Here is a 27,375-nt window from a genome sequence, read left to right on the forward strand (position 1 = left end):
AAAGTTCAACAGAGCCTTTGCAACTTATTCATCCTGATATATGTGGTCCAATTCAACCGATGTCTCATGGGGGAAACAACAAAATGGGGAAACATTTCTGCTTGTATATGTAGATAATATAATTTTGGTTACTGAGAACAAGCAAGATTGTGGAAAAATTGTTGAATGTTTAAATGAGAAAGTTTTGAGAATCTACATGCTAGATTAAAATTGATTAATTTAAATTAGACACATTGAGAATGGGATGGTAAGAAGAACACTGGGGCCTAATTTGTACAGTAGAATGCTTGGTATCTGGTGGGCAATCTCATCCTTTATTTCCACACTGTGACTCCAGACCAAATCATCTGTCAGGAGAGCTGGCCAGGACAGCTTTCCTGTTACACCTTCTGGGTTTGGTGAGGCATGTGACCCCCACTTGTCCTGAGTCTACTCCAGCTGAGGAATCACATACCTACTCCCAAGCTAGCGAGCCCCACCTGGGTTGTGGGTCCTTGCCTGCCTTTCCTCAGAACGAACAGCTGTAAATTCTGGAATCCTGAGATCAGGGGTGGTTCATCCCATTTTGCCACTTGCTCTGCCACACCACCACCACCCATGGGACACTCACCAGCACTGTGCCACCTGCCACTGGCATTGCAGATGTACCATACCCTCCAACATTTCTCTGATGAAAATAGGGATATCCTAAGGATCAAATCCAGAAACCGGAATGGCTTCTCTAAATTAGGGACGTCCCTGGAAAATAGGGACACTTGGAGGGTGTTCAAGTCCTGATTCTTCTGGCAGATCACCCTTGCTGGATCGAGGCAACATTCTGTAACTTTCTGCATCTCTCTTGGAAATGAGATCTGTTTGTTTTTTCTGGGACTTAGCTTTGACCTTGACCGTAAGATACTGCTGCAAGTACTGAATAGTTCTTCTATGAGGGTGATAGGTTGGCAGCAAAAGGCTGCCAGGGAGTATTTGAAAGCACACTGGAAGTTCTGTTTGTTTCCATCTTTTGAAAACGACTGCCTAAAAGCACAAATAATTGAGCAAACACGCTGTGTAGGCAACAGGGCAAAATAAATAAATAAACGCACTTGCGAAAAGGAGAAAATTAAAAATCCTCTCAAAGATTATCAAGAAGCACAGCTTGTTTCTGATGCAATGTTATCGTTCCCCAGCCCCTCGGTGTTCAGGTGGTCACACGCAGATCCTCCTCACAAGTAGTCCAGGGTTGAAACATGTCCACTTATCTTAACTCTAAGTGACACTGTGGGGAAGGGGAAGACTGGGGAGGGCAGGGGGGTGAGAGAAATCATTACATCATACTCACAATAGATCCACATAAGTTAATCCTGTCCATTCATTTCAGTGTGTCTTCACTGAGTAGAACTATCATTAGATATAAGTCCCTCAAAATTTTCTTAGCCTTTACGGTGCCACAAGAGTCACTGCTTCTTTATTTCAAGAGTCTAAAATGGCTATCCCTCTAGAGAATTATTATTTACAGTACACCTTACTCTTCTTCCAAGGAGCTCAGAATACCATGCATGACCATTGCATTGTTGTAATGACTCTTAAGTGAAACACAGTGCCTAGTTGAAGGCCACTGGTGAGATTCATGGCTGAATAAGGATTTGAAATCACGTCTCCCCTGTCTGGTACTCTAACCACTACAGAACACTGCTTTTGGTAAGAAAGGCAAGACTTAAATGTGTACATCTTTTGATAATGTCAATAATTTAACAAATAAACCTAGAGTAGGGCTGCCATACGTCCAGATTGTCCCGGATATTACCGGGATTTCAAAGACAGAACTGATGTCCATGGGGATTTTCTGAATAGTGGCACTTTATACAAGTCAATTGAAAATTCATGCTTGTTTTTTAAATTATTTCTTTATTTTCATGGTTTCGTAAATGTAAGCTCAACAATATTGGGGTGTTCCTAAAAAAAAAAAAAAAAGCTCATCACTCAACAACTTTTGGGATGTGCTGGTTTTTTAAATGTATTTTTAATCTTTGTTGGAAGCTGCCCAGATGGGCGGGGTACAAATTTTTTATTATTATTATTATTATTATTATTATTATTATTATTATTATTATTAGAAATATGGCAACCCTAACCTAGAGGATATTAATTTTATCACATTCTGGGATGTCTTTTTTTGGGGGGGGGGTGTATGTCCTAGCAGTTTGAAAGCACATCAAAGTGCAAGTTGATAAATAGGTACCGCTCCGGCGGGAAGGTAAATGGTGTTTCCATGCGCTGCTTTGGTTCACCAGAAGCGGCTGAGTCATGCTGGCCACATGACCCAGAAGCTGGATGCCGGCTCCCTCGGCCAATAAAGCAAGATGAGCACCACAACCCCAGAGTCAGTCACGACTGGATCTAACGGTCAGGGGTCCCTTTGCCTTTACAATTCCTAGATAAAATATGTAGTTTTGCTGTTGCTAGTGACAAGGCATTAAAAATCAGGTTTAATTTGTCTCTGTAAATTAAATAAAACACGAGGATGAGTGGAACATGGAGAATATTGTATGCCAGTGTACAGCAGAGCAATTGTTTCTTTAGGAGTGACAGAAACTTCACCCACTCCTGAACATTTGAGCATGGGGAAAACTTTGTAGCATTCAAAAAAGGCTGAACATTGTCATGCAATAAATGTTTGGCTTAAAGTGAACAGGTTAACAGATAACCTTCAGTCTGGTCAAAATAGTTTTAGGCTATTCTGCTTCACAAACCACCACAATTAAAGAGTCCTTCCTGTGATTTCTTTGTGGCTTTTTGGGAAAACTTTCTGACTTTCCATTCCAATGAACTCGGGTCTTTTCAGAGATAGGGAATGCCACCGCATTTTAGTCACATTTTTTAAATGACTGAACATAAGCCTGAATGGTTTCAGGTTGAAACAAAATAGTTAGCTCCGAAAATGGAATGGAAGAGGTTACATGTAATCCATTACACTTGAAAATAAAATACAAGCTTCATTATGATGATTGACTGTCTAGGTGTTTGAGTCCCAAAGTGCACTGGCCCACTGACATTCACAAAAACATTTCTAATAGGGGAGTTTATAACAAGCAGAATGCTGTTGCTGCCTGCAACACATGCCCCTTCATTTCCTCTAATTTGATATAATATAAATAAATACTCTGTGGCTCCTGAAAGGAACTCCAAAGCTCTGGGTTGCAGATCATGTGTTCCAAATAAAGCACCTCTCTCAAGTCCCAAATGCCTCAACCCTTTGGGCTAAGGAAGGTAATTGTCAGTTGCCAAGGAGAAGGGTCAAAGGGAGCAAGTGAGCTTTTTCCTGTATTTGTCTAGGAGAATAAACATGAGGACTCGAATACTCCACTAGGATCTCAAGGTTTCGACAAAGCAAAAGCCTGTGAGATGGTTCTGATGCTTGCTCATGAAGGACTGAAATTGTTGTGGCAGAAAAGTAGCACATTTAAATCATATACCCTCATGCCATCAGAAAGCAGATGTGGAAACATCTGCACCTACTACCAAGAGTATAAGGAGAAGGCAGAGAAGTTGAAGCAATGCTTTGCATTTCTGTTGGGGGAGAAATAGTTATTGTCTGTTTAATACTTCGGCCCTACTTTGGATGCTGTTCATTGTAGGGTATTTATTTATACAGTTTACAACAAGATAAAGTTAGTCTGGCATGGCATGTCAGGTCAGAAGAAAGCTGTGCTGCCTCTTTGTGATCGCAACATTTTTTCCAGCACTCAGACTGCTTAAGGATTCATTCAGGAACCTTCAGTATACCTGAAGGAGCATCTCCACCTCCATCGTTCTGCCCGGACACTGAGGTCCAGCTCTGAGGGCCTTCTGGCAGTTCCCTCCCTGTGAGAAGCAAAGCTACAGGGAACCAGGCAGAGGGCCTTCTTGGTAGTGGCACCCACCCTGTGGAATACCCTCCCATCAGATGTCAAAGAGATAAACGACTATCTGACGTTTAGAAGACATCTGAAGGCAGCCCTGTTTAGGGAAGTTTTTAATGCCTGACGTTTTAATGTATTTTTAATCTTTTGTTGGAAGCCACCCAGAATGGCTGGGGAAACCCAGCCACATAGGCAGGGTATAAATAAAAATAAATAAATTATTATTATTATTATTATTATTATTATTATTATTATTATTAAAATGAACATCAAGTTCAGTAGATGCCTACAGCCTTTCCCCCCTTGCCTTTTAAAGATGGGGGGGTATGTGCTCACCTCAAGTCTCATAGCACCCACTTCCCAAGGTTTATAAAATACTGTGTGGGAAATCGATAGTGGGGGGAAACTGACAGATTCATTCCCACCTACCCAATAAAACTAGAACAGGGTCACATTGATGGATAAAATAATCAGGACAGTCAACAGAAGTGTTTGAAAGTCAACCATCCTCACGATGCACCTCCACAGCCTTCTCTTACAGTGCTGGGAAACAGGGTCTATGCCACAAGACATGTGCGACTCCAGCATTGTGAGCCTTTACAAGAACAAATGTGACCACTAGGACTGTAACAACTACCATGGAATCCCCTTGCTGAATATTGTGGGGAAAGCCTTCACCTGTGTAGTTCTCAACAGACTACAGTCACTCGCTGACAGGGCTTATCCCAAGTCACAATGCAGCTGAGATGGGTTTCTCATTGTGCCAGCTGCAGGAGAGATACTGAGGGCAGAAATGTCCCTTGTACATTGCCCTCATAGACCTGACGAAGGCTTTTGACCTCATCGGTTGAAGCAGGCTCTTCACACTTCTCAACAAGGTAGAATAAGCTCCACAAGATGATTGTCTCCTTTCACAAGAACATGCATGGAGCCATCCAGTATGACGGTTCATCCTTGGATGCCTTCTCTATAAAGATCAATGTGAAACAGGGTTATATTCTTGCCTCAATGCTTTGGCATATTTCTCTCTCTCTTGTTTTCACATGCCATCAGTTCCACTGAAGATGGTGTGTACTTCCATTCAAGGAGTGATGGAAGAGGGGCTTTTTTTCAGCCGGAACTCAGTTCTAGCACCTCTCAGGTGTGTGCCATTGCCATTCTAAGAGAATGAGGGTGTTGCTCATGGTGAGTTCTTGCACCTCTTTTTCTAGAAAAACAACAACACTGGATGGGGGTCTATTCAACTAGGTCTATTCAACTCCATGCCAAAAGTGTGGAGAGTTCTTATCTGTGAGATGTTGCTTGCAGATAACACAGCCTTGACAATGCACTCCAAGGAAGCTCTACAAGGACTCATCAACCACTTTGTCGAAGCTTGTGCAGAGTTTGGTTTCACCATCAGCCTGACAAAGACCAATATCTTCGTCAGGACATCACCATCATTCCACTCATCAGCACTGGTGACCACACACTTGAGGTGGTAGACACAATTAATCCTGAACGCACAAGGAGCATAAAGTTGTATATTTACAAGTATGTTATTGCCATATTCATGCATTTAGGTTATATTTGTAACACCTTTGGTTTATATCTAAAATTAACATGTTGAGTGGCTGCTAAAACATCCAGTTTAGCTTATTCATGGCCACCAAATGCCTACCCCAAGACTAGGAGTGTTTTATAACAACAAAATGCGGACTGTTTAACAAGTTTAAAAAGTGAACCAAAAATTGAGGCAGATGAATATACAATCTGAGCACGAGGAGGCACCTAAGAAAATAAGCAAAGCTGGTAAAGAGATTAGGAGTTTTTAGTATCTGTGTTAGTTTTCAGTAGCTTTATCATGTCCTTTGGTGCTTAACAGATCAATGTATATTTCACATTTTATTTTACTGTTGGGATTATTATTACTAGAAAGCTTGCCAGTCACACATCACGCTTTGTTTCTCACCCCAGAACCTAAGCACCCCGAAATCAAAATTATTTTAGGAAACTGTTTAGCTTTTGTGGCTTTAGCAAAAAATAATAATAATGAAGTAACATAACTATTGGTTTCCTAAGTGAAAGGCATAGGCTTCCTTTGATTAAAAATTTCTTTGGATGGCTCTAAGTATTTTAAAGAGATTGTAATGATCTTTAAATCACAGATAACTCAACCCATAAAGTGAAAATTTGGTTTTCTTCATAATGATGTCTCTTGTCAACTGTTGGGAATGGTCTTCAGTCAATTCAATACATAATAGCCAAAGTAAATAGGATAATTCACAATAGGCAAACCAATCCTTCTAACCATTCCTTTGGAAATCTTCTTGGGGTTGAAAGGAGAGGTTGTTGAGTAAATGACAAGCTCTACATCTATGTCCATTACATCCCCCCACCAGTGTTTTCAATAATATGTGATTTTTAACCCTAAGTGGCTAAAAACAGGCCATCTCCTAAGTACATTAAAGGCTTCTCCAGCTTCCTTCCAGGGGCTTACTCAGCAAGCTTGCAAGCTAGCAGACAAGCAAACAAAACCCTAGAATCTAGTGCTCTAAAGAATGGCACCAGAGTGAAGCAGGGTGCTAATTGCTAAATTGGTGCAAAGAAGAAAGAATTCCAACTGGAACAAATGCAAAGAAAAGTCAGTACAATTAATGACACTTTCCACAGTCCATTTTGTGCCACAGTCCATTAAAGAGCTAAGGGGGCACATTTGCAGAGGGGCACATTTGCAGAGGAGTACTGTTCTTCCACCTGCCAACTGACCCTTGCAAATGTTCCCCAGGGACTGCCATTTTCTCTAATGCCCCACCCAGCTTTGGGGCGACATTATATTGGGATGTAGTGTAATTTCAGGGGCATTGTTGGGGGGTAAATGGTACCCCTGACTCTCTTAGTGTATTCCAAGGGGGTGTTGATGGCTGTTGGTTCAATTGCGAATCTACATTAAAAAAACACACACAAAAACAGTCAAAATATATAAAAAAATAAAATCATTGTCCAGTAGCACCTTAGAGACTGTGGCATTCATATGGAGCCTCCAGTCATCTCACGGACTATTGACCCGTACACCACTAATCCGCTGCCACCAACCAGGTCCTCCCCGGTAAATCACTTAGTCTCAGTCAGGTTCTCAAGTTAAGGAAGAAGAGTGTAGTTTATTGCAGACACAAATAAACTTTAACTGCCTTCAAAATGTTGTTACTCTTTACCTTCTTAGTCTTATTTTATCCTGTCTCTATCTCTTCCACCTCCCCTCACACAAGAACCAACTGTGCTAACTGTCTATTTCCAACTGTCTGCCAACTGCTTTTCCAACTGCCTTTCCCAACCAACCAACCCACTAAAACCAACCAACTACCCACCTAAACCAAACCTCGGGCTAAGCCCTTTTATAAACAGGTAGGCTTTCCTATTGGTCTACATATTAACCCTTTCTCTCCCCCTGTACAGACATTTTTAAATGAGAGGGCAAACGCCACATCGACCAACTAAAACAGTGGTAGTTTAAAGGAGGAAAGGCTGCTACTACCACTGCTTTTCTATGTATGCTACCTACCTCCACCCCAAATTGCTATATTTTCCCCCAGTTGCCTATACAATTCCTTGTTATTTTGGAAAGATGTAGAGCCTTTAGCTGAGTTCATATCAGAACACCACCCTGCAACACACATTGTTGCCAAATCATAGACCAAGCTACCATCTCTTCTACCTAAGCATTCATATACCTTTACCGGGATACTGTGATGGCTTATGTTTGTACCTATCACACCTTGCTTCATCCTGAAATACTTAACTTAAAGCATCCAAGTCTTTTGTTTTCTTTTTTTTTTAAATAATATTTATTGAAGTTTCCAAAATACAGAAAGAGAAGAAAAGAAATTATGAAGATACATTCAGAACCTTATTTTCAAACATCCACTTTCTGGGACTCCCCCCTTCCCCCACCCCTACCGTATTCCCCTTTCATATTGTTGTTTCCACAAGTTCTATTTCTGATTTAAAGCACAATTTATATACCCCATTGTTCAAATTTAAATTTATACAAACCTTATGCAACACCCTTGATAAAAAAAAAAAGCAAAAGATCTCTCCCCATAGCCCACCCCCTTTTCTTTCCACAATGTCCCCCTTTTTTCCCATTAAAGTAAAAGCACACAGAATAAAAGTATAAAAAAAATAAAAAATATATTAGAAAAAAGAAAACCAATTCAGAAAATAGTTGCAAGCCTTTGGATTCTAATTCTCCCTCCCCTTCCCCGGTTTAATTTCCCTTATCCTCCAATCTATGTTTCCAGCCTGGAAATCTTAAGTCCATCAATCCCATTTTTCCCCCAACTCCTTGCAGAATTATTTCCCATTTCTAGGATTACTTTCTTTAAAAATTAATTCCTAAATCTTTAAAAATGTCAAATTATAAAATTCCCCCCATTGTTCTTTCAAGGTTATAGTCCAGCTTCCTCTTGTTCCGCTGCTAAAACTTTCTTATTCAGAAGTTTAGTAACTCTACATGGGTTGTTGTTATTCAGGAACAAAAACTTGCGTTCAGTCCCTTCCTTCTTCAGTAAGGTATTCTGTTGTCTCCTTTTAGTCTAAACACCCTGTAGACAAGATTCAGTTTCCGTTTTGCAGCTTTCCCAGGAGATAACCAGTTCTGTGAAATTCCGGAGTGTTGTATTTTTCCCGGCTTACGCCCATCTTTGTAATGTCCCGAAACTCCTCTAGGGGGGTTGTTGTAACTTTGTTTCCAAAAATCCGATTGTTCTCCGTATTTTCGCCATTTTGTATTCAAGTCTTAACAAATTATATCAAGTTGTAACAAATTTGACCAGCAAGGTCCTTGTAATAAAATCCTCTTTAATATTCCGACTTTGACAGCTACTTTGACAGCTGTCAAAATCACCGGCTCTTTTCACCAGGCTCACTCCTCAATCGCCCCGGTTCCCAGGGAGGGGGGTGCATTTTCCTTCTCCTTCAATTCTTCCTCCAGCACAATTCTTGTACTTTCCCATCATGGAATTCTTAATTTAGCAAAGATACCGTTCTTTTTGGGCCTTGGCTTCCCAATCCTTGTTTTAAAATGTCTACAATAGGGAGGGGGACTGACTTCCTTTTTAGATCCCCCCCCGCTCGTCTCAAATCCCAAAAATTTTTCTTCTTTTAAACCCGATTTCCAATTTACTCACGGGTTGTTGTTAAAAGTCCAAATTCTCAATGGAAGAAGTCAGCGCTCTCCGCCGGATGGCATGCGGCTTCGCTCGGCAGGGATGGCAGAGGACTCAAAGCCCCACGCTTCTCCCCGGCACCCGATCCGTAGCCTTTAAAAAGGCTCCTTCACGAGTCGGGAGGGCGCTAGCGGTGCTAGCCGAGTCTCCAAGTCCACGGCCCCCGTGGCCGTGGTTTCTAAGGGTCCCCGCATCGCCGGTGCGGTAAAACCCAGCCCCTGCCGAGCCGGCTCCCTCCGGAGCTCGGAGGGAGTCCGCCATTCGGCGATGGCGCCAACCCGGAAGTCTCCCAAGTCTTTTGTTTTCAATGGAACTTAGGCAGGCCAACTTTTCTCTAGCTGGCATTCTTTGACTTGAGTGAGGAATTAGGTTTTCTGTTTCCAGAGTTAGCATCAGGAGGCAGAAGCTTATAAACAAAACAAACCTGGATTGCCTTCCATTCAGCTGGATTAAAAGTAATGGGAATTGTCCAATAGTGCCCTATTTTTGCAATTTTCAAATTAATCAGAAGACTTGAGTTCTCCTTGACTCCTGTCACCAGTAGTTGGCTTCAGGATCCTTCCCCCAGAACTTTGATGAAGACTTTTAGGGGGTGGGGGAGGGAGTCTAAGAATATATTTTTGGAATATATTTGTTACCATCTAGCATTACAAGTTGATGGGTATTAGGTGTCATATCATCTGTTTTGCTTCTTTGGCAATCTAGCCATTTGGGAAAATGATAGCCTTAGCATATTTGAAAATCAGTATTTAATGCCCTTTTTAGTTAATTTGCCTACGGATAACTTTTATAACAGAAAGATTATTCTCTCAGCAGGTCACTTTAATGTATCCTTTCCATCTGCATTCCCCCTGGTTCTCGTATTAGTTACATGATTTCCTGAATCTGACCTCCATTATTTCCCTTGCTGGTATGTGGTTGGCGTAATATATTCTAATGAAGTGTAGGTAAAAGGGGATCGTAAACTTGATCCGAGGTACAATGAGCCAAAAGTTATCTCCTTGGGAAAGTGATCAAGTAACAAGAAATCCTAGCTGATTAGTAGGTGGCTTAATACTGCGCCGGCCATTATAAATAAGAACCTATGCAAATCATGAAATAATTCAGCATGTGGGTCCCAAGTGGCTTAAAAGAAAGCACTGCAGTAGACAATAATTTGCTAACAGATGTCACACTGAATACTGCAATATCTTTAAAGAAGTTATTATTATTCTAGGGAAGGCTTTACACCCTGTTGCTCCATAGACTAATTCAGTCCAACAAAACTGAAATACTATAACCTCACTGATTTGCATGTGCTTGCCAGAGCAACAAGCCAAAAATTTGCTGAGTTATTTTTAAGGCCAATGTGCCTCTGGGCCTAGCACACACATAGAGTTCCTGCTGGAGTGGCGCTAAAACTTCTCAGAGGACATTCTTCCAAGAACATTTCTGAGCTTCTGCATGTCCTCTCCCCTTCGGCCCTTGCCTCCAACCACTTTGAAAAAAAGATCACTTTGAAGAATTCTGCCGAGCTCTTTTGTCAGCACAATGCCCCCACAAGCCCATTTTAAAGTGGTTATTATTTTCATTTGCATAGCAGAATAATGCAGAGCAGGAACGTTATGTTTCAGAATGATTTGAGCATCTAAGAAGAGCCTACTGGACCTGCCCAATGAACCTCCTAGTCCAGCATCCTCTAAGAAGTCCACAAAGCCATTTCCCGTTCCTGGGGAGATGATGTTGTGGGCTGGGAGCAAGCCCTGCCCACGCGCATGGGGCAGGATAGCCTCTGCGCCATTGGATGGTCCTCGGCCACGTCATCCTTAGGTCGTCCAATCCGGATGGTCCAGGGGCATGGCACAGGCTGAGGACTTGCCCCTGGAGTATTGTAGTGGCCATCACCTACCCCTCCTAATTCAAAGGTATTCTGTTAAAGGAATCCGGGGGGCGTGGTCTCTGTCCGAAGCCTCAGACAGGGGGCTAGGGCCATGGCACGACCCCTAGCAGTGACACTGGGGCAGTTCCTAGTTGATGTGCACCAGCAGGGCTCCCCCTACTGGTGGTTAACCCTTCTAAGACTCCTGCAGACGGGCAGGAGTCAGATATAGTTGTGTGGTTTCCAATGCCTAAACCAATACCACTCACATGCCGTAACCAATCAAGTTGTGGCCTTTTTCGCCCATTAACCTAAAATACTGTTCCATGTTTCTTTATTCCACTTCCTGGGAGGGTTTGGGACCAAGACCCAAGCACAATAGCACTCTCCCTTCCTTCTTTCCATCAACTGGTTTTCAGCAACATACTGCTTCATTCAAATCATCATTCGTTTTTCCTTGAAATTATTATTATTATTATTATTATTATTATTATTATTATTATTATTACCCCAGCCACTCTGTGCAGCTCCTAACAGAACATTAAAACACAATAAAACATTGAACATTAAAAACTTCCCTCAACAGGGCTGCTTTCAGATGTCTTCTAAAATTCAGATATCTGAAAGCAGCCCTGTTTAGGGAAGTTTAGGGATGCTTTCATTTTCCTACTCATCTTGAAATACTGCCCCTCAGTGAGGCCAAACTTAGATTCACAAAATGTTTAGGGGTATGCATACCCCTACGTCCCCCCAGAAAACAATCTCTCTCTCTCTCTCCCTCCCTCCCCCTCTCTCTCCCTCTCTCCTTCTTTCTTTCTCTCTCTGTGTGTAGACACACACACACACACACACACACACACTCTCTTTTAACTTTTTTTGGTATTCTTTTTTCAGACGTTTTTATTGGAAGTATAAAAAGTACATAATTATATGTGCACTAAACATGGTGAGATGTAAATAAAAGAGAGAGAAAGAAAAAGAGAAACAGCACTCGTGTAGAAGGGAAAGTAAAGGGGGGTGAGGGGGAAAAACCCCAAAATATACACTTTACAAAGTTGTTATTGTACTTCACCAGATCTTAACCTATTACAATATTTGTAAGTATGGATTACAAATATCATTGAATTTGTCCATGGCAAGTCTGTGTTTATATGCAAGTTGTTCACATGTTGCGAGTTTGTATAAGTTTTCAATCCAATCGTAGAAGGGAGCCACATTTTTATTTTAATTGGGGGGTGGGGGGAATAGTTGTGTAAGATTGGAAAAATTCTAACCACCTAGAGGCAGACCTTCCGGGGGGAAACTGAAGCATCCTATGATGAGGAAAATACTAACCTGCTAGTTGAATGTCTAGGCATCTGAAGATAGTCAAATTTACATGTCAGCTTCAGATTAGACTCCCACATTCCACAACTAAACATATCAGCAACTCAGCACATATATCCAGTGTAAAATCTTTAACTAAAAAGCTACATTTTCCCACAAGTCTCCTCTTTTCTCCCAGTGCCATCTCAGATCTCCTAATTTTTAGAACCAGCATCATTATTCTTCATTATGGCTAAACTCATATAGACAAATAAATCAAGATTTGTCTATTGCCTGACTCCAGGTTTGAGTTATAGCTTTCCATAGGCCAATAGTCATATTATTATTTTTTATCATAATTTATTGATTCCGTGTATATTTGGCCAATTTCTAACTAGCTCCTGCAGGATTTTTAAAACACAGACAAATAAAACCGCATGTGACAAATTTATGTAAAACTGCTCTGCATAATGAAGCTTTTATTTTACTTATGCCTTAGTCTTTGCGAGACACTGAGCATGAATTATTTTTGCAACATTTCCATGAAGAATTGGGGCACGTCCAGTTAGCAGCTTCCTGTAGCCTCATTTGTCTCATGAGCACTAAAGCATGGGATGTTGACAACACAGGTACTTTGAAGAAGCAGTTTGATATGTGGTGGTCCCTAGTATAGGCAAGGTCACAGATTTACCTGACCAAGGGCCAAAGAATGGGTACCCCCCAAGTCAGGATGAGTGAAACTGTCAATTTCAGTTTCTCTCCATTTCTCATTTTTCTAACCTTTAGTTCAATTCTTCATCATTTTTTAAAGTCCTCGTGAAAACCCATCCCTAGGATAACAGACCCTTCACCCCCATTTAACTTACTGCACTGAAATTTTTTTAAGGGTTTAATATATACTTCAAGTGTTCAAAAATATTTGCTCTAGAGCAAATAGTATTTGGCATATAAATAGCATTGGAAATCCTGTGCAGTAAGCCATATTTTAAAAGGCACATTGGGAAAGTTTTGAGGTCCGCTTAAGGAGGAAGAAGGGGTGTTGAAGAGAGGATGTCTGGGAGCACCACTTAAGAAGAGTTTGAATTGGATATCCCACTTTATCACTACCCGAAGGAGTCTCAAAGCGGCTAACATTCTCCTTTCCCTTCCTCCCCCACAACAAACACTCTGTGAGGTGTGTGGGGCTGACAGACTTCAGAGAAGTGTGACTAGCCCAAGGTCACCCAGCAGCTGCATGTGGAGGAGCGGAGACACGAACCCGGTTCACCAGATTACAAGTCTACCGCTCTTAACCACTACACCACACTTGGGCTCTATGGCCTTCTGGCAAAGTTCTGCATTCACATTCTGGAATGATTTTGGAAAAAATCTGCTATGTATACATCTGATGGGGTGAGAGAGAGTCACCCTATGAAGATCTACCAGTGAATGTGTGGACAGAGGAATGAGAATCATACCCACTATTGCCATCTCTGACCTCCACACATTCAAGATCCATTTGCGCAGTACAGGGGCCTTCAAATGGAGGGTACCATACCTTCCAACATTTCTCCGATGAAAATAAGAACATCCTATTCCATGCCCTCTGATATTTCTCCGATGAAAATAGAGACACCCCCTCCAACATTTATCTGATGAAAATAGGGGCAACCTAAGGTAGAGTTCCCATACGTCCTGATTTTCCTGGAAATATATGAAATACTGCAGTCGGTAGCAGTATCCGGCCGAAATCAGAAAATCTGGGAAAATGTCTGGGAAAATCCAGATGTATGGCAGCCCATGTCGGCAGTGCTGTTTCCCCATAAAAATAGCTAAGAAATGGCAATTTTTAAAGCGATTTTGCCCAAGAAGCTCAACAACTTTGGACAAAACTAAAAAATGCTCAACTTTGCAAAAGAAAAAAAAAAAGAAGCTCAAGAACTCAACTTTTTGTCCAGATTTTCACTGTTTGAAATATGGCAACCCTAACCTAAGGAAGTGTGTGACATTTCGGGATCCAATCAGAAACCAGGATGGCTTCTGTAAATCTGGGACTGGCCCTGGAAAATAGGGAGACTTGGAGGGTCTGGGGTACACAGCATGCTTAGGGAACCTTTAAAGCCCTATACGGCCTAGGACCCTCTTACCTACAGGACTGCCTCTCCTGGTATGTCCCACAGAGGACCTTATGGTCTTCAAATAAAAACATCTTGGAGGTCCCGGGCCACAGGGAGGTTAGGCTGACCTCAACCAGAGCCAGGGCTTTTTTGGCCATGGTCCCAATCTGGTGGAATGCTCTGTCACAAGAGACTAGGGCCCTGCGGGACTTGACATCTTTCCGCAGGGCCTGCAAGATAGAGCTTTTCCACCAGGTCTTTGGCCAAGGCACAGTCTGACCCCCTTTCTCCTTCTGTAATCTTCATAGAACTCTAGCCCAATGGTTGCCATTAATTTGACTCTGAATTGATTTTAGAATGAATTGATTTTAGAATGTATTTCAATTAATTGATTGTGATTTTATGTAAACTGTGTTGTTTTTGCTGTTGTTAGTCACTCTGAGCCCGGCTTCGGCTGGGGAGGGTGGGATATAAATAAAATTTTATTATTATTATTATTATTATTATTATTATTATTATTACTGTAATGCAGTGAGGGCTTCATGGAGGCTGGGGTTGTGGCCAGTGGATGAAATCCAGAGCCCTACACTGCCACATTTATGCACAGGACTGCTTCTCCTGAAAACTGCCAAAGGCATCCAGCTCCTACTTGCGATGTGCTACTGCTAGCTGGAATTGAAATCTTTTGGCCTCAGCTAGCACTGAGCTCCTGCCCTAAAGAGGTTCTTCAGTTTCAGATTTGGCATAGGGGCCTGCTTCCAGTTCACAGAAGTAAAATAAATAAATAAGTCCCCCTGGGCACACACCAGTAGCTCTTTTGGATCGTGGTCATTATATATAATCAATTAGCTTTGGCCCTATGGCTCCTGGGATATTTCCCACATGGCCTTTTGTCAGGGGACGGGGAGAGGGAGGAGGGCTTCAGCAATCTGCTTGCCTTGGATTTTAGTCCACGAGATGCTGCCTCTTAAGCTCCGTCCAGAGTGTTAACTATAAACCAAGTGGAACCCACACATCCTGTGATCGATGTTATTGTGAGTTGCGCTCAACCTGAGAACTGTTATTGTAAATTGAATTCCATTAAACACGGTGGATTTCAACGTCAAACTGGATGAAAACAAAAGCACCATTCTGAACTTCAACCCTATAAAAAAGGAAAGGTACCAGATATATTTAAGCAAATGCCCACAGAATGCTCATAAACTAAACAGCTGTGTGGAAAGTATGCACATCTTTAACTCGAAAGTTCCACCCATTTCGGGAGAAGAGAAATGGGGCTTGCCCTATTCCGTGAAACAGCTTGATTGGCCACAGGCCTCCTATTAATTAGCCGGAACATCAATGATTACAGAGACCGGCCTCTATTTTGGAGGTGTTATTGGCTACCCCTCACTCATGGTGTCTCCTCATGTTCAAAATAAGACCCTGTGCTTTGGAAATTCCATAAATCTGTTACCACATCCCTCCGATAAAATATCCCTTCGGACTGTTTAGTAAAACTGAACAGCAAAAGGCACTGCGGGTAACACAAGTATCCAGGCTAACATTCACATCAGTAAGCTGATTTTATGGAAATGCACATGCTATTTGACTGCCTCAATAAGGACCAAGGGCTCTCTGTCAGCTTGCATGATGCCAATTAATTTCTTTATGGATACAGTTCATAGGCCATCTAGCTGACTCCTGCTTGAAAACTACCATTAACAGCTCCTCCTTGAGTACGACAGAATTACACATGCTTTCAGAGTAGCCTATCCACAGGCAATGCTTCCTCCTCATAGCAAGGAGTCAAAGACTGTGTTTGTAACAACCCAATTTATTTAGATGTTCAACTATGTCATTGTAAGGCAATGTCATTTCTTTTATACATAGAAGATGCTATTCTGGTAACCTAAGTAGGCAGCCAAGGTTTGGATAACTGGGCTGCCATTGTACATGAAGACTTAAATTAATTCTGTTCCAATAGAGCTACTGCGCTCCTTCCCCCAGTCCTCCTGCTGCTGCTGTGCTGCTACAAAGACATGGTTTGTCTGATGGTGGCAAACCATGAGTGGTAACCATGGTTCTTGTGTTGACAGCTCATAGTTTGGCTGGAGGAGACAAACCATGAGCCCAGCTTTTTGGACGACATGCTAAGCAGGTGGAGCATCACAGCATTCACAATATCCTTTCTGGGAATCTCTGGCATGCACATTCATGCTAAGTGATGGTTTGGCTTGGAATTGCATGCAAACCAAGAAAACACAGTTAACCTAGGCAGTGACCTAGAATGGCTGTACAGTCGTACCATGGAAGTCAAACGGAATCCGTTCCAGAAGTCCATTCGGCTTCCAAAATGTTCAAAAACCAAAGTGCAGCTTCTGATTGGCTGCAGGAAGCTCCTGCAGCCAATCGGAAGCCCTGTCGAACGTTCAGCTTCCAAAAATAGTTCACAAACCAGAACACTCACTTCTGGGTTTGTGCCATTCAGGAGCCAAAACGTTCGAGAATTAAGCTGTTCGAAAACCAAGGTACGACTGTATTGTATGAGATGTGTGGGTCAGTGAACAGCTTGTTGGAGCCCCAAATCTAAAGGTTTCAATCAGAGACAGACAAGGATAGTGGGGAGGAGGTTTTCCCTGACCCAGAAGACCAGACCCTGCTTGCATTTGTTTGGATTCCCTAATGTATTATCATTTTATTCGGCTTCAATCTTTTATACTAGAACATGGAAAGGGGGGAACGAAAGCTGGGGAAGGGTCATGGCTTAGTGGTAGAGGACATGGTCTGCATGCCGAAGGTTCCAGGTTCAATCCTCAGCATCTCCAGATAGGGCTGGGAATGCCCCCATCCAAAATCCTGGACAACATAGGAGCTAGTTGGACCAATGGCCTGACTCAGTATAGGGCAGCTTCCTTAGTTCCCATGAAGATGCAGCAGCTCCGGCGTCTACTTTCATCTTCTCTTGCAATTCTTTTTTCCTTTGGGGTCATGTGTATTTTCGACAGTGAGCCAAGGGACTGTCTTATCTTTTAATATCTGTACAACACTTAAAATCAGACACTTTGTAAGTGTTAAATAATCATGAAAATATTCAGGTGAGAAAACAACAGTATATCTGAAGTGCAATGTGGTATTTCTGGTATTTGCAATTTGTTCGAGGCAACCGGAACTCTTTCTTTTTTAAAAAAACAATGTGCCTTTTCCCATTTTCATCATCTTAAATACATAATGGGTCAAGAGTGTCACAGCCAGCTTTGGGGTTTGCACACAGAGAATGGGATAATGCTTCTGAAAATGATGATAATATTTTAAAAAATAAACTTGGGCAGGGGAAGGAAAAGGGGGTTAGAAATAGTCCCACTCAGTGTATGATTCAGAATCATACAAACCTCGTAACCTTTGCAAACATTGCAAGCCTTGAGTAAGAAACATTTGACAAAGAAAGGAGCTGATACATGAGGCTTAAATATACATACAAAAACGGAGCCAAAGGGCAGTACCTACACGGCATAAATCAAATAAATCGGATTCCGTTTGTATGTTTTTCCTGACACATAAATCTAGCTGCAAGCAGAATGGCATGAATAATAGAGGGAAAGAGCTCCCACAGTGAATAATAATTCATTGAATCTGGACCAATAACTTACCCTACAGAGATGCGCCTCAGCACCACTATGATTCAATTCTGGAGCTTCGGGTTTCAGTGGGAGGTGCTACCCAGATACTTGTTGGGGAAATGACACAGCCAACAGTTAACTTTCTGGAAATGGGATGAGGATGGACGTCTCCATTTCAGAAAGTGGAGGAAGCCATTAACATGGCCACCTCTTTCTTACCCGAGCCACAATCCTGTTAACTGGGTTGAAATTCAGTACCACTAATTCCAGTGGGGGGTGGGGGAATGGTCACTGAACAGCATCTGCTTTTATTATTAAATGCTGGGCTGACCCTAGTCTATACTGACTGGCTACTGAATCCTCCTGGGCTTCTTGCTCTGGTTAAGTCTTGCTTGAGCAACATGGTTTTCCCAAGGTGTTCCGTGTTCCTGACTTCACTTTTTAAATTTATATTTTATTAAATGTCACATGGGACGCGGGTGGTGCTGTGGTCTAAACCACAGAACCTAGGGCTGGCTGATCAGAAGGTTGGTGGTTCGAATCCCCGTAGCTGGGTGAGCTCCCGTTGCTCAGTCCCAGCTCCTGCCAACCTAGCAGTTCAAAAGCATGTCAAGTACAAGTAGATACCAGCGGGAAGGTAAACGGTGTTTCCGTGCACTGCTTTTGTTCGCCAGTAGCAGCTTAGTCCCCCTTCATGGATCATTGCCTTGCCGTGGTGAAGGGGCTTGAATAACTCAGAGAAGCTATGAACTATGCCGAGCAGGGCACCCAAGATGAACAGGTCATAGTGGAGAGTTTTAACCAAACGTGATCCACCTGGAGGAGGAACCGGCAAGCCACTCCAGTATCCCTGCCAAGAAAACTCCATGGACAAAGACAACAGACATATAAAAGTTATGACGCTGGAAGATGAGCCCCTCAGGTCGGAAGGTGTCCAACATGCTACTGGGGAAGAGCGGAGGACAAGTACAAGTAGATCCAGAGCTGATGAAGCGGCTGGGCCAAAGCCGAAAGGACGCTCAGTTGCGGATATGCATGGAAGCAAAAGGAAAGTCCAATGCTGTAAAGAAAAATATTGCATAGGAACCTGGAATGTAAGAACCATGAACCTGGGTAAGTTGGATGTGGTCAAAAATGAGATGGCAAGAATAAATATTGACATCCTGGGCATCAGTGAACTAAAATGGACGGGAATGGGTGAATTCAGTTTGGATGACTATCATATCTACTACTGTGGGCAAGAAACCCATAAAAGGAATGGAGTGGCCCTCATAGTCAACAAAAGAGAGGCGAAAGCTGTACTGGGATGCAATCTCAAAAATGATAGAATGATCTCGATACGAATCCAAGGCAGACCTTTTAACATCACAGTAATCCAAGTTTATGCACCAACTACTGGTGCTGAAGAAACTGAAATTGACCAATTCTATGAAGACTTACAACACCTTATAGAAGTGACACCAAAGAAGGATGTTCTTCTCATTATAGGGGATTGGAATGCTAAAGTAGGGAATCAAGAGATAAAAGGAACAACTGGCAAGTTTGGCCTTGGAGATCAAAACGAAGCAGGGCAAAGGCTAATAGAGTTCTGTCAAGAGAACAAGCTGGTCATCACAAACACACTTTTCCAACAACACAAGAGACGACTCTACACATGGACATCACCAGATGGGCAACATCGAAATCAGATTGATTATATTCTCTGCAGCCAAAGATGGAGAAGCTCTATACAGTCAGCAAAAACAAGACCTGGAGCTGACTGTGGCTCAGATCATCAGCTTCTTATAGCAAAATTCAAGCTTAAACTGAAGAAAGTAGGAAAAACCTCTGGGCCGGTAAGATACAATCTAAACCAAATCCCTTATGAATACACAGTGGAAGTGAGGAACAGGTTTAAGGATTTAGATTTGCTGGACAGAGTGCCTGAAGAACTATGGGTGGAGGCTCACAACATTATACAGGAGGCAGCAACTAAAACCATCCCAATGAAAAACAAATGCAAGAAAGCAAAGTGGCTGTCCAACGAGGCCTTACAAATAGTGGGGGAGAGAAGGCAAGCAAAATGCGAGGGAGATAGTGAAAGATACAGAAAATTAAATGCAGATTTCCAAAGAATAGCAAGGAGAGACAAAGCCATTTCCGACCTGGGAGGAGAGGGGGTTGCGGGCAGAAATCCCTCCCACATCTCGCGCGAATCCCCGGGCGTGTCAGCAACCCGGCCCGCCAATCAGCGGGTTGGGGAGGCGTGGTCTAGCCTATTTAAGGCTAGGCACGCCCGGGGACCTCCCTCTTCGCCCCCTCTACAGCTGAGCGATTTTCCCATCCCACCCTCCCTTTAGGTTTAGCTAGCCTTGACCTTGCTATGGACTTCGGTTGGTCGCCGCAAGGGGCCTGGTAGGAATTTTTTCCAAACTGGCTCACTTCAGGCCTGTTGGTTTTTCGCCTACCTCGTAGCAAACGTCACAACTTAATCTGGTATTGGCGGTTAGGCATTGGCAGGGGTCAATTGTTATGCAAATGACGGGGGGAAGGAAGCGCCATCACCTTCCCCAAAAGGTAAGGGTAGTCCGGTAGAGGACTCCGAGGGGCGTGGCCTTGTCCGAAACCTAGGGAGGTAAGGGCCCCCGGCACGCCCCAGAGCGGTGACACCCGTGGGATCCTAGTTGGCGTACTTCAACAGGACTCCCACGGTTGGTGGACAACCCTTCCCGGTTCCCATGCCGGGTAGTTGATAGGAGCCAATGCCTAAGGCCAATACCTTCCAATTCTGTAATCAATAAAGTTGTGGCCTTTTTATGCCCATTAACCTAAAATTCTGTGTCTGGCGTCTTCATTTCACATGGGGGAGGGTCTTGCCACGCAAGAAGGCCTTCTTAAACAAGCAATGCAAAGAAATAGAGGAAAACAACAGAATGGGAAGAACCAGAGATCTGTTCAAGAAAATCGGAAATATGAAAGGAACATTTTGTACAAAGATTACCATAATAAAGGACAAAAGTGGTAAGGACCTAACAGAAGCAGAAGACATCAAGAAGAGGTGGCAAGAATACACAGAGGAATTATACCAGAAAGATATGGATGTCTCGTACACCCCAGGTAGTGTGGTTGCTGACCTTGAGCCAGACATCCTGGAGAGTGAAGTCAAATGGGCCTTAGAAAGCACTGCAAATAACAAGGCCAGTGGAAGTGATGGTATTCCAGCTGAACTATTTAAAATTGTAAAAGATGATGCTGTTAAGGTGCTACACTCAATATGCCAGCAAGTTTGGAAAACTCAGCAGTGGCCAGAGGATTGGAGAAGATCAGTCTACATCCCAATCCCAAAGAAGGGTAGTGCGAAAGAATGCTCCAACTACTGCACAATTGCACTCATTTCACACGCTAGCAAGGTTATGTTTAAAATTCTACAAGGAAGGCTCAAGCAGTATGTGGACCGAGAACTCCCAGAAGTGCAAGCTGGATTTTGAAGAGGCAGAGGAACCAGAAACCAAATTGCAAACATGCGCTGGATTATGGAGAAAGCTAGAGAGTTCCAGAAAGACATCTACTTCTGCTTCATTGACTATGCAAAAGCCTTTGACTGTGTCGACCACAGCAAACTATGGCAAGTTCTTAAAGAAATGGGAGTGCCTGATCACCTCATCTGTCTCCTAAGAAATCTCTATGTGGGACAAGAAGCTACAGTTAGAACTGGATATGGAACAACTGATTGGTTCAAAATTGGGAAAGGAGTACGACAAGGCTGTATATTGTCTCCCTGCTTATTTAACTTATATGCAGAATTCATCATGCGAAAGGCTAGGCTGGATGAATCCGAAGCCGGAATTAAGATCGCCGGAAGAAATATCAATAACCTCAGATATGCAGATGACACAACCTTGATGGCAGAAAGTGATGAGGAATTAAAGAACCTTTTATTAAGGGTGAAAGAGGAGAGCGCAAAATATGGTCTGAAGCTCAACATCAAAATAACGAAGATCATGGCCACTGGTCCCATCACCTCCTGGCAAATAGAAGGGGAAGAAATGGAGGCAGTAAGAGATTTTACTTTCTTGGGCTCCATGATCACTGCAGATGGTGACAGCAGTCACGAAATTAAAAGACGCCTGCTCCTTGGGAGAAAGGCGATGGCAAACCTAGACAACATCTTAAAAAGCAGAGACATCACCTTGCCAACAAAGGTCCGTATAGTAAAAGCTATGTTTTTCCCAGTAGTGATGTATGGAAGTGAGAGCTGGACCATAAAGAAGGCTGATCACCGAAGAATTGATGCTTTTGAATTATGGTGCTGGAGGAGACTCTTGAGAGTCCCATGGACTGCAAGAAGATCAAACCTATCCATTCTTAAGGAAATCAGCCCTGAGTGCTCACTGGAAGGACAGATCGTGAAGCTGAGGCTCCAATACTTTGGCCACCTCATGAGAAGAGAAGACTCCCTGGAAAAGACCCTGATGTTGGGAAAAATGGAGGGCACAAGGAGAAGGGGACGACAGAGGATGAGATGGTTGGATGGTGTTCTTGAAGCTACCAGCATGAGTTTGATCAAACTGCGGGAGGCAGTGGAAGACAGAAGTGCCTGGCGTGCTCTGGTTCATGGGGTCACGAAGAGTCGGACACGACTAAATGACTAAACAACAACAAGCAGCTTAGTCATGCTGGCCATATGACCTGGAAGCTGTCTGTGGACAAACTCCATCTCCCTCGGCCTATAGAGCGAGATGAGCGCCGCAACCCCAGAGTCGTCCGCGACTGGATCTAATGGTCAGGGGTACCTTTACCTTTACCTTTACCTTTACCTAAATTTCACATAATGCATCTTAATTACAACACAAATTACAATTTTTGTTTTTCTTTGACTTCCCATATTGCTCGATAAGATGTTATAACTCAAATCTCTTTAAAGCCCTCTTGTTTATAACAACACATTCAGTATAAACCTAAAAATAAGAAACTCTTGGGGGTTTTCCTGTTGCTTAAGATATAAATCCATCTCGTATTGCAAAATAATTAAGATATTTACTTAAGTAATCTGAAAAATGGTTCCACTCTTCTACTAACCCCTCTTCTTTAGAATCTCTTAGTCTGGCAGTTAGCTTTGCCATTTCAACGTAGTGCATTAATTTATTACTGTATTTTTCACCCTAAAGGACGCATGCAGGCTTTCGCTGAAGCCTGGAGGCTTCAGGAAACCGCAAACCTTGGGAGCCCAAGCTCCCAAGGCTTGCGGATAACAGCCTGTTCTGGGGGCTGGGGTCGGGGGAAGCTCGGGCTTCCCCTGCCCCAGCCCCGCGCCTGGGGGGGAAATAATTTTTTTTCTTTATCCCCCCCCCCAAAAAAAAAAACTAGGTGTGCCCTATAGGGCGAAAAATACAGTAATTGATTCTTCTTTTGTGGGTGTTGCTGCTTCCTTCCACTTCTGTGCATATAAGATTCTTGCCACTGTCGTTACATCCATAAACAACTTTTCCCCTTATTTTTGGTATCGCTGTCCCAATTAAACCTAGCAGAAAGGCTTCAGGTTTTTTATCTACTGTCATCTATTGGTCCAGACTTCTCATTTGTTCCTCTATTGTGCCTCTTGGATTCTCCTTCAGTGTCAGGAGTACAGGTTCCCAGCTTGATAAGACAGTAAGCGTAGTTAATTAAAAAGGGTGCTTTATTGTCAAAACAAACAGATAGCTCTGGACGGATTGAACACAGCCTCCAACATCATCAATCAAGATGACCCTTCTGAAAACCCGGTTTCTACAGAAAATGGAGAACTTTCGTGTCTTACGTCACTTGCTTTGTTGTCTAGTCTAAGAGCCCCTCCCTCCTTTACCGACTCTGAGGACGGATTGGATCAGCTCCCCCCTCCCTTTCTGACAAACTTCTTCAGTCTCTGTTTGCGCCTGTCTGAACTTCCCAAGAGCTTTGGCTGGGTTCCCGCCCGCTCTTAGCCATTCCCTTATCACCCGGCATTCCAAGGGGCGGGGGAGTTGGCACTAATTGCTGTTTATCCTGCATGGAAGTTAACTGTCTCTGTTCCTGGCTGCTTTCTTCCATTGGCTGCAAACCTTAACTGGGAGCTGGCTCATTCCTGGCATTCAGTCTTGGCTTGTTATTCAGTTCTGATGGCTGGCTTGTCCATGGCTCCTATTTCCTGACTCCAGACTCCATAGCCCATCATAGCCCACCTCTCCTAAAGTCTCCTTGGAACTGGGGCAAGACTTGAACCAAGGACTTTCCAGTGAGGTAGGAAGTTCATGTTGTTAGCCATTACATAACAAATAATGCCATCTGAAGCTCCTGCCTCACCATCCCAAAGTGGCCAAGAAACTGGTTGTACAATGCAAATGATAACTACCGTATTGTCCATAGTTCCCTGCACATCATTTCTGATTATAGCATAAGAGTTTTGTGAAGGAAAGATATAAAGTACTGACAAGGTGTCATGTCACACACACACCAGGTGGATCATGACATTTTTGTTGTTTTGTTTATTATCAACAGTTTTGTTGTTTATTATCTTTCGTTCTAGTCCTTGCTCTTGTCTGCCTTGGTAAATGCAAGTTACAGCAAAATCCCAACCAGATCTACTCAGAAGTAAGGCCTATTGAATTTAATGGTTTTAAATAGGGAAATCTTATGTCAGTTACTGAGAAAAGAGGGCAAGTATTGTGATAGGCACTGAGGTGGAAGCATCAAAACAGAAGCATCTAGGATTAAACATAGATTCTGGGAAGGTCCTAGCTGGCTTTAGGGAGATACTAGGTAGATACCAGTATCTGATTCCCTCCTCTCCCAATTACGATTGTGTCCTATCACTAGTTCCTAGATGGACTTCATATACTAGACATTTTTTGTTACCTAGTGATGGAGAATGTAGTGTACTGAAGAAATAAACAGATGGGGGACTTCCGGGTTAGCGCGATCAGCTAATGGCGGATTCCCTCCGAGCTCCAGAGGGAATCAGCTTCGCAGGATTAGGGTCTTGCCGCTGCGGCGACGCGGGGACCCTCAGAAATCACAGGCGCTGAAGCCTGTGAACCTGGTGACTCGGCGGGCACCATTTGCGCCCCCCGACCTGCGAAGGAGCCTTTTTAAAGGCTTCGGAACAGGGGACGGGGTGAGCGGCGCGGTGCTGAGAGTCGACTGCTCCTCCTGCGGAGTGAAGCCACATGCCATGGTCGGAGAGCGCTGACTTCTTCTTGTGAACAATTGGATTCTAAAAGTAACAACCCGTGAGTAGTACGGAAATTGGACTTGTAAAGGAACTTTTTTTGTTGAATTTGGCACGATCGGGGAAGGTGCAAACAGGAAGTCCGCCTCCCCGTCTTGTAAATAATTTAAAGCAAGGACTAGTTAACTAAGGTCGAGAGAATTTCTTTTTCTTCATTGGGTAAAAGACATTAATTTCACGATTTGGCAGTATAAGCATAAATCATTCTATTGGAGGATAAGAGCTAATTTTGAGAGCTGAAGTGCCACCCCCCCGGACCCGGGAGTGATCCGTGAGAGAGCCTGTTGAGGAGATATAGAAGAGTTTGACAGCTGTCAAAATTAGCTGTCAAGAAGGAAAAAGAGAACTTTGTTTCTGCTGTCTCTGCTGGATATATTTGTTGCAATTTGGTTATATTTTGTTGAAAACAAGGAAGAACTGATACAAACTAACTTGACTTTTGGATTTGAACTGGAAAGAATACTAAGTTACCAAAATCCCTCTAGAGGGGGATTTGGGACATTACAAGAATGGCTGGAGGAGGGAAAATTCAAGCTGGGTTGGACAGAGTTTTTGTTCTCTTGGGAAAGCTACAAGGCCAAATGGATGTTTTGGCTACAAATGTTGCAACTCTGAACTTAACAGTAAATAATAGCATTGAATTTGATAAGGATTTGACTCAGGAAGCCCATGCAGCTGGACAAAAAGAGAAACTTGAGAGTTTTGAGAGTGTGGAGAAGGAGACATATGTTGTTTCTGAGGAAAAGGAAGGAGGAGCTGTAATTTTGCAGATGACAAAGGAGAGCCAGAGGCCTGACATGATGGTAACAAAGGAAAATAAGAAATCGAGCCAGGGGCCTGATGTGATGGTTACAAAGGAAAATAAGTACTGGATGATGAAAATCTGGTTTGAATTGGAGATTGAATAATGGAGAGATCTCCTAATGTGGAGATCTGAAGACCTATGGATTACAAATTTGATTAAGGTGGAAGTTGGAGCTTTTGGAAAATTGGACTTAAAAGGAGTAAGAAACAAGATTCGGGCTCCACTTTTAAGTATGGAGGTCTGGCTGGAAGAAACATGGACCTTATTGGGACAGAGCTTCTCCGAGATCTGGTGTTTAATACTAAGGACTATCAAAAAAACCGGCAGAGAGGAATTGAGAGAGAATTAAGAGCCTCAGACGTGAGGTCTCCAGGCTGTTAGTAGATTAAGACTCATGGACATCTGTTGGGGATCGAAACCGGGAAAGGGGGTGGTGGGGTTTGGGAATCCAAAGGGTGTACAATTATAATCTGTTTTTTATTTTGTTTTGTTATTAGTATGAAAATTGGGGAATTCGTGGAAGGGAATTTGGGTCGACTTTAGAAAAAGGTTTTAAAAATAAGCACTGATGTACAAATATTGATGTTTATAAGTTAAAATTGGTTTTTTTGTTTTTTTTTAAATGAATTAAATATAAAAAGGTTAAAAATTGGGGATAAGAACTTGTTGAACTAACAATTTGAATTGGAATATAAAAAGGGGTGGTGTGGGGAAGTCAGGGAAATATGTTATTGAAAATATGGATTGTAAACTTTATGTGTTTTTAATTTTTTTTGTTTTTTCTTTTTTGATTTTTTTTATTATTAAGATGGAAAAATTTAATAAATATTTAATAGAAAAAAAAGAAATAAACAGATGGCCAAGTAAGCTGCCACAATGAAGCCTTCTGCCAGAACTTAAGCCCATGGCAAATCCCGAACCTGGGAGATGTCCACCGAGGAGCCAGCCTCTGAATCACCATAAGCTGCGGTCAAAGGAAGGAATTACAGTGAAACCTTCCAGACCACCAGCCGAGCCTCTTAGCAGTAATAGACCTGGAGAAGAAACCACGAGACTGCTCTAAGAACTCCCAGATCAAGCTTGTACACCAGTCTGCCATAACAAAGGTGTTGTAACTTCTCTTCCTGTGACATATCTCCTTTGCCTTGCCTTCGTCTTCCCCACCACCAGCTGCTGAATCTTAACGCTTTCCCTCAATTGTCAAAGCACTGTGAGCGCATTGTCCAAAGCATGTCAGACTCTCTCAGATCGCTTGATACCACCAGCATGGGACAGCTGCAGAATGTCAGTAATAGTTGAAGGAAATCTTCACTGTGTGAAACTGTCTAACTGGAGAGGCATAGAGAGAATGTGTGTGTGTGTGTGTGTGTGTGTGTGAGAGAGAGAGAGAGAGAGAGAGAGA

The 27,375-nt window shown here is 42.8% G+C and overlaps 1 protein-coding gene across 1 annotated transcript in view; it reads left to right on the plus strand.

The window, feature by feature from the left end:
- Positions 1–23,578, plus strand: part of LOC310758140 (craniofacial development protein 2-like) — a gene marked incomplete at its 3' end in the record, with an annotated part of 100,938 nt that extends 77,360 nt beyond the window's left edge. The window contains exons 2-3 of the mRNA XM_083604072.1: positions 18,632–19,944; positions 23,541–23,578. Coding sequence (XP_083460198.1) covers positions 18,813–19,944; positions 23,541–23,578 — 1,170 coding nt within the window. The 5' untranslated portion in view covers positions 18,632–18,812. The remainder of the gene's footprint in view (positions 1–18,631; positions 19,945–23,540) is intronic.
- Positions 23,579–27,375: the final 3,797 nt, after the last annotated feature.

Source organism: Podarcis filfolensis, assembly GCF_964270895.1.
Source record: "Podarcis filfolensis genome assembly, chromosome: 2".
NCBI classification, from domain to species: Eukaryota; Metazoa; Chordata; class Lepidosauria; order Squamata; family Lacertidae; genus Podarcis; species Podarcis filfolensis.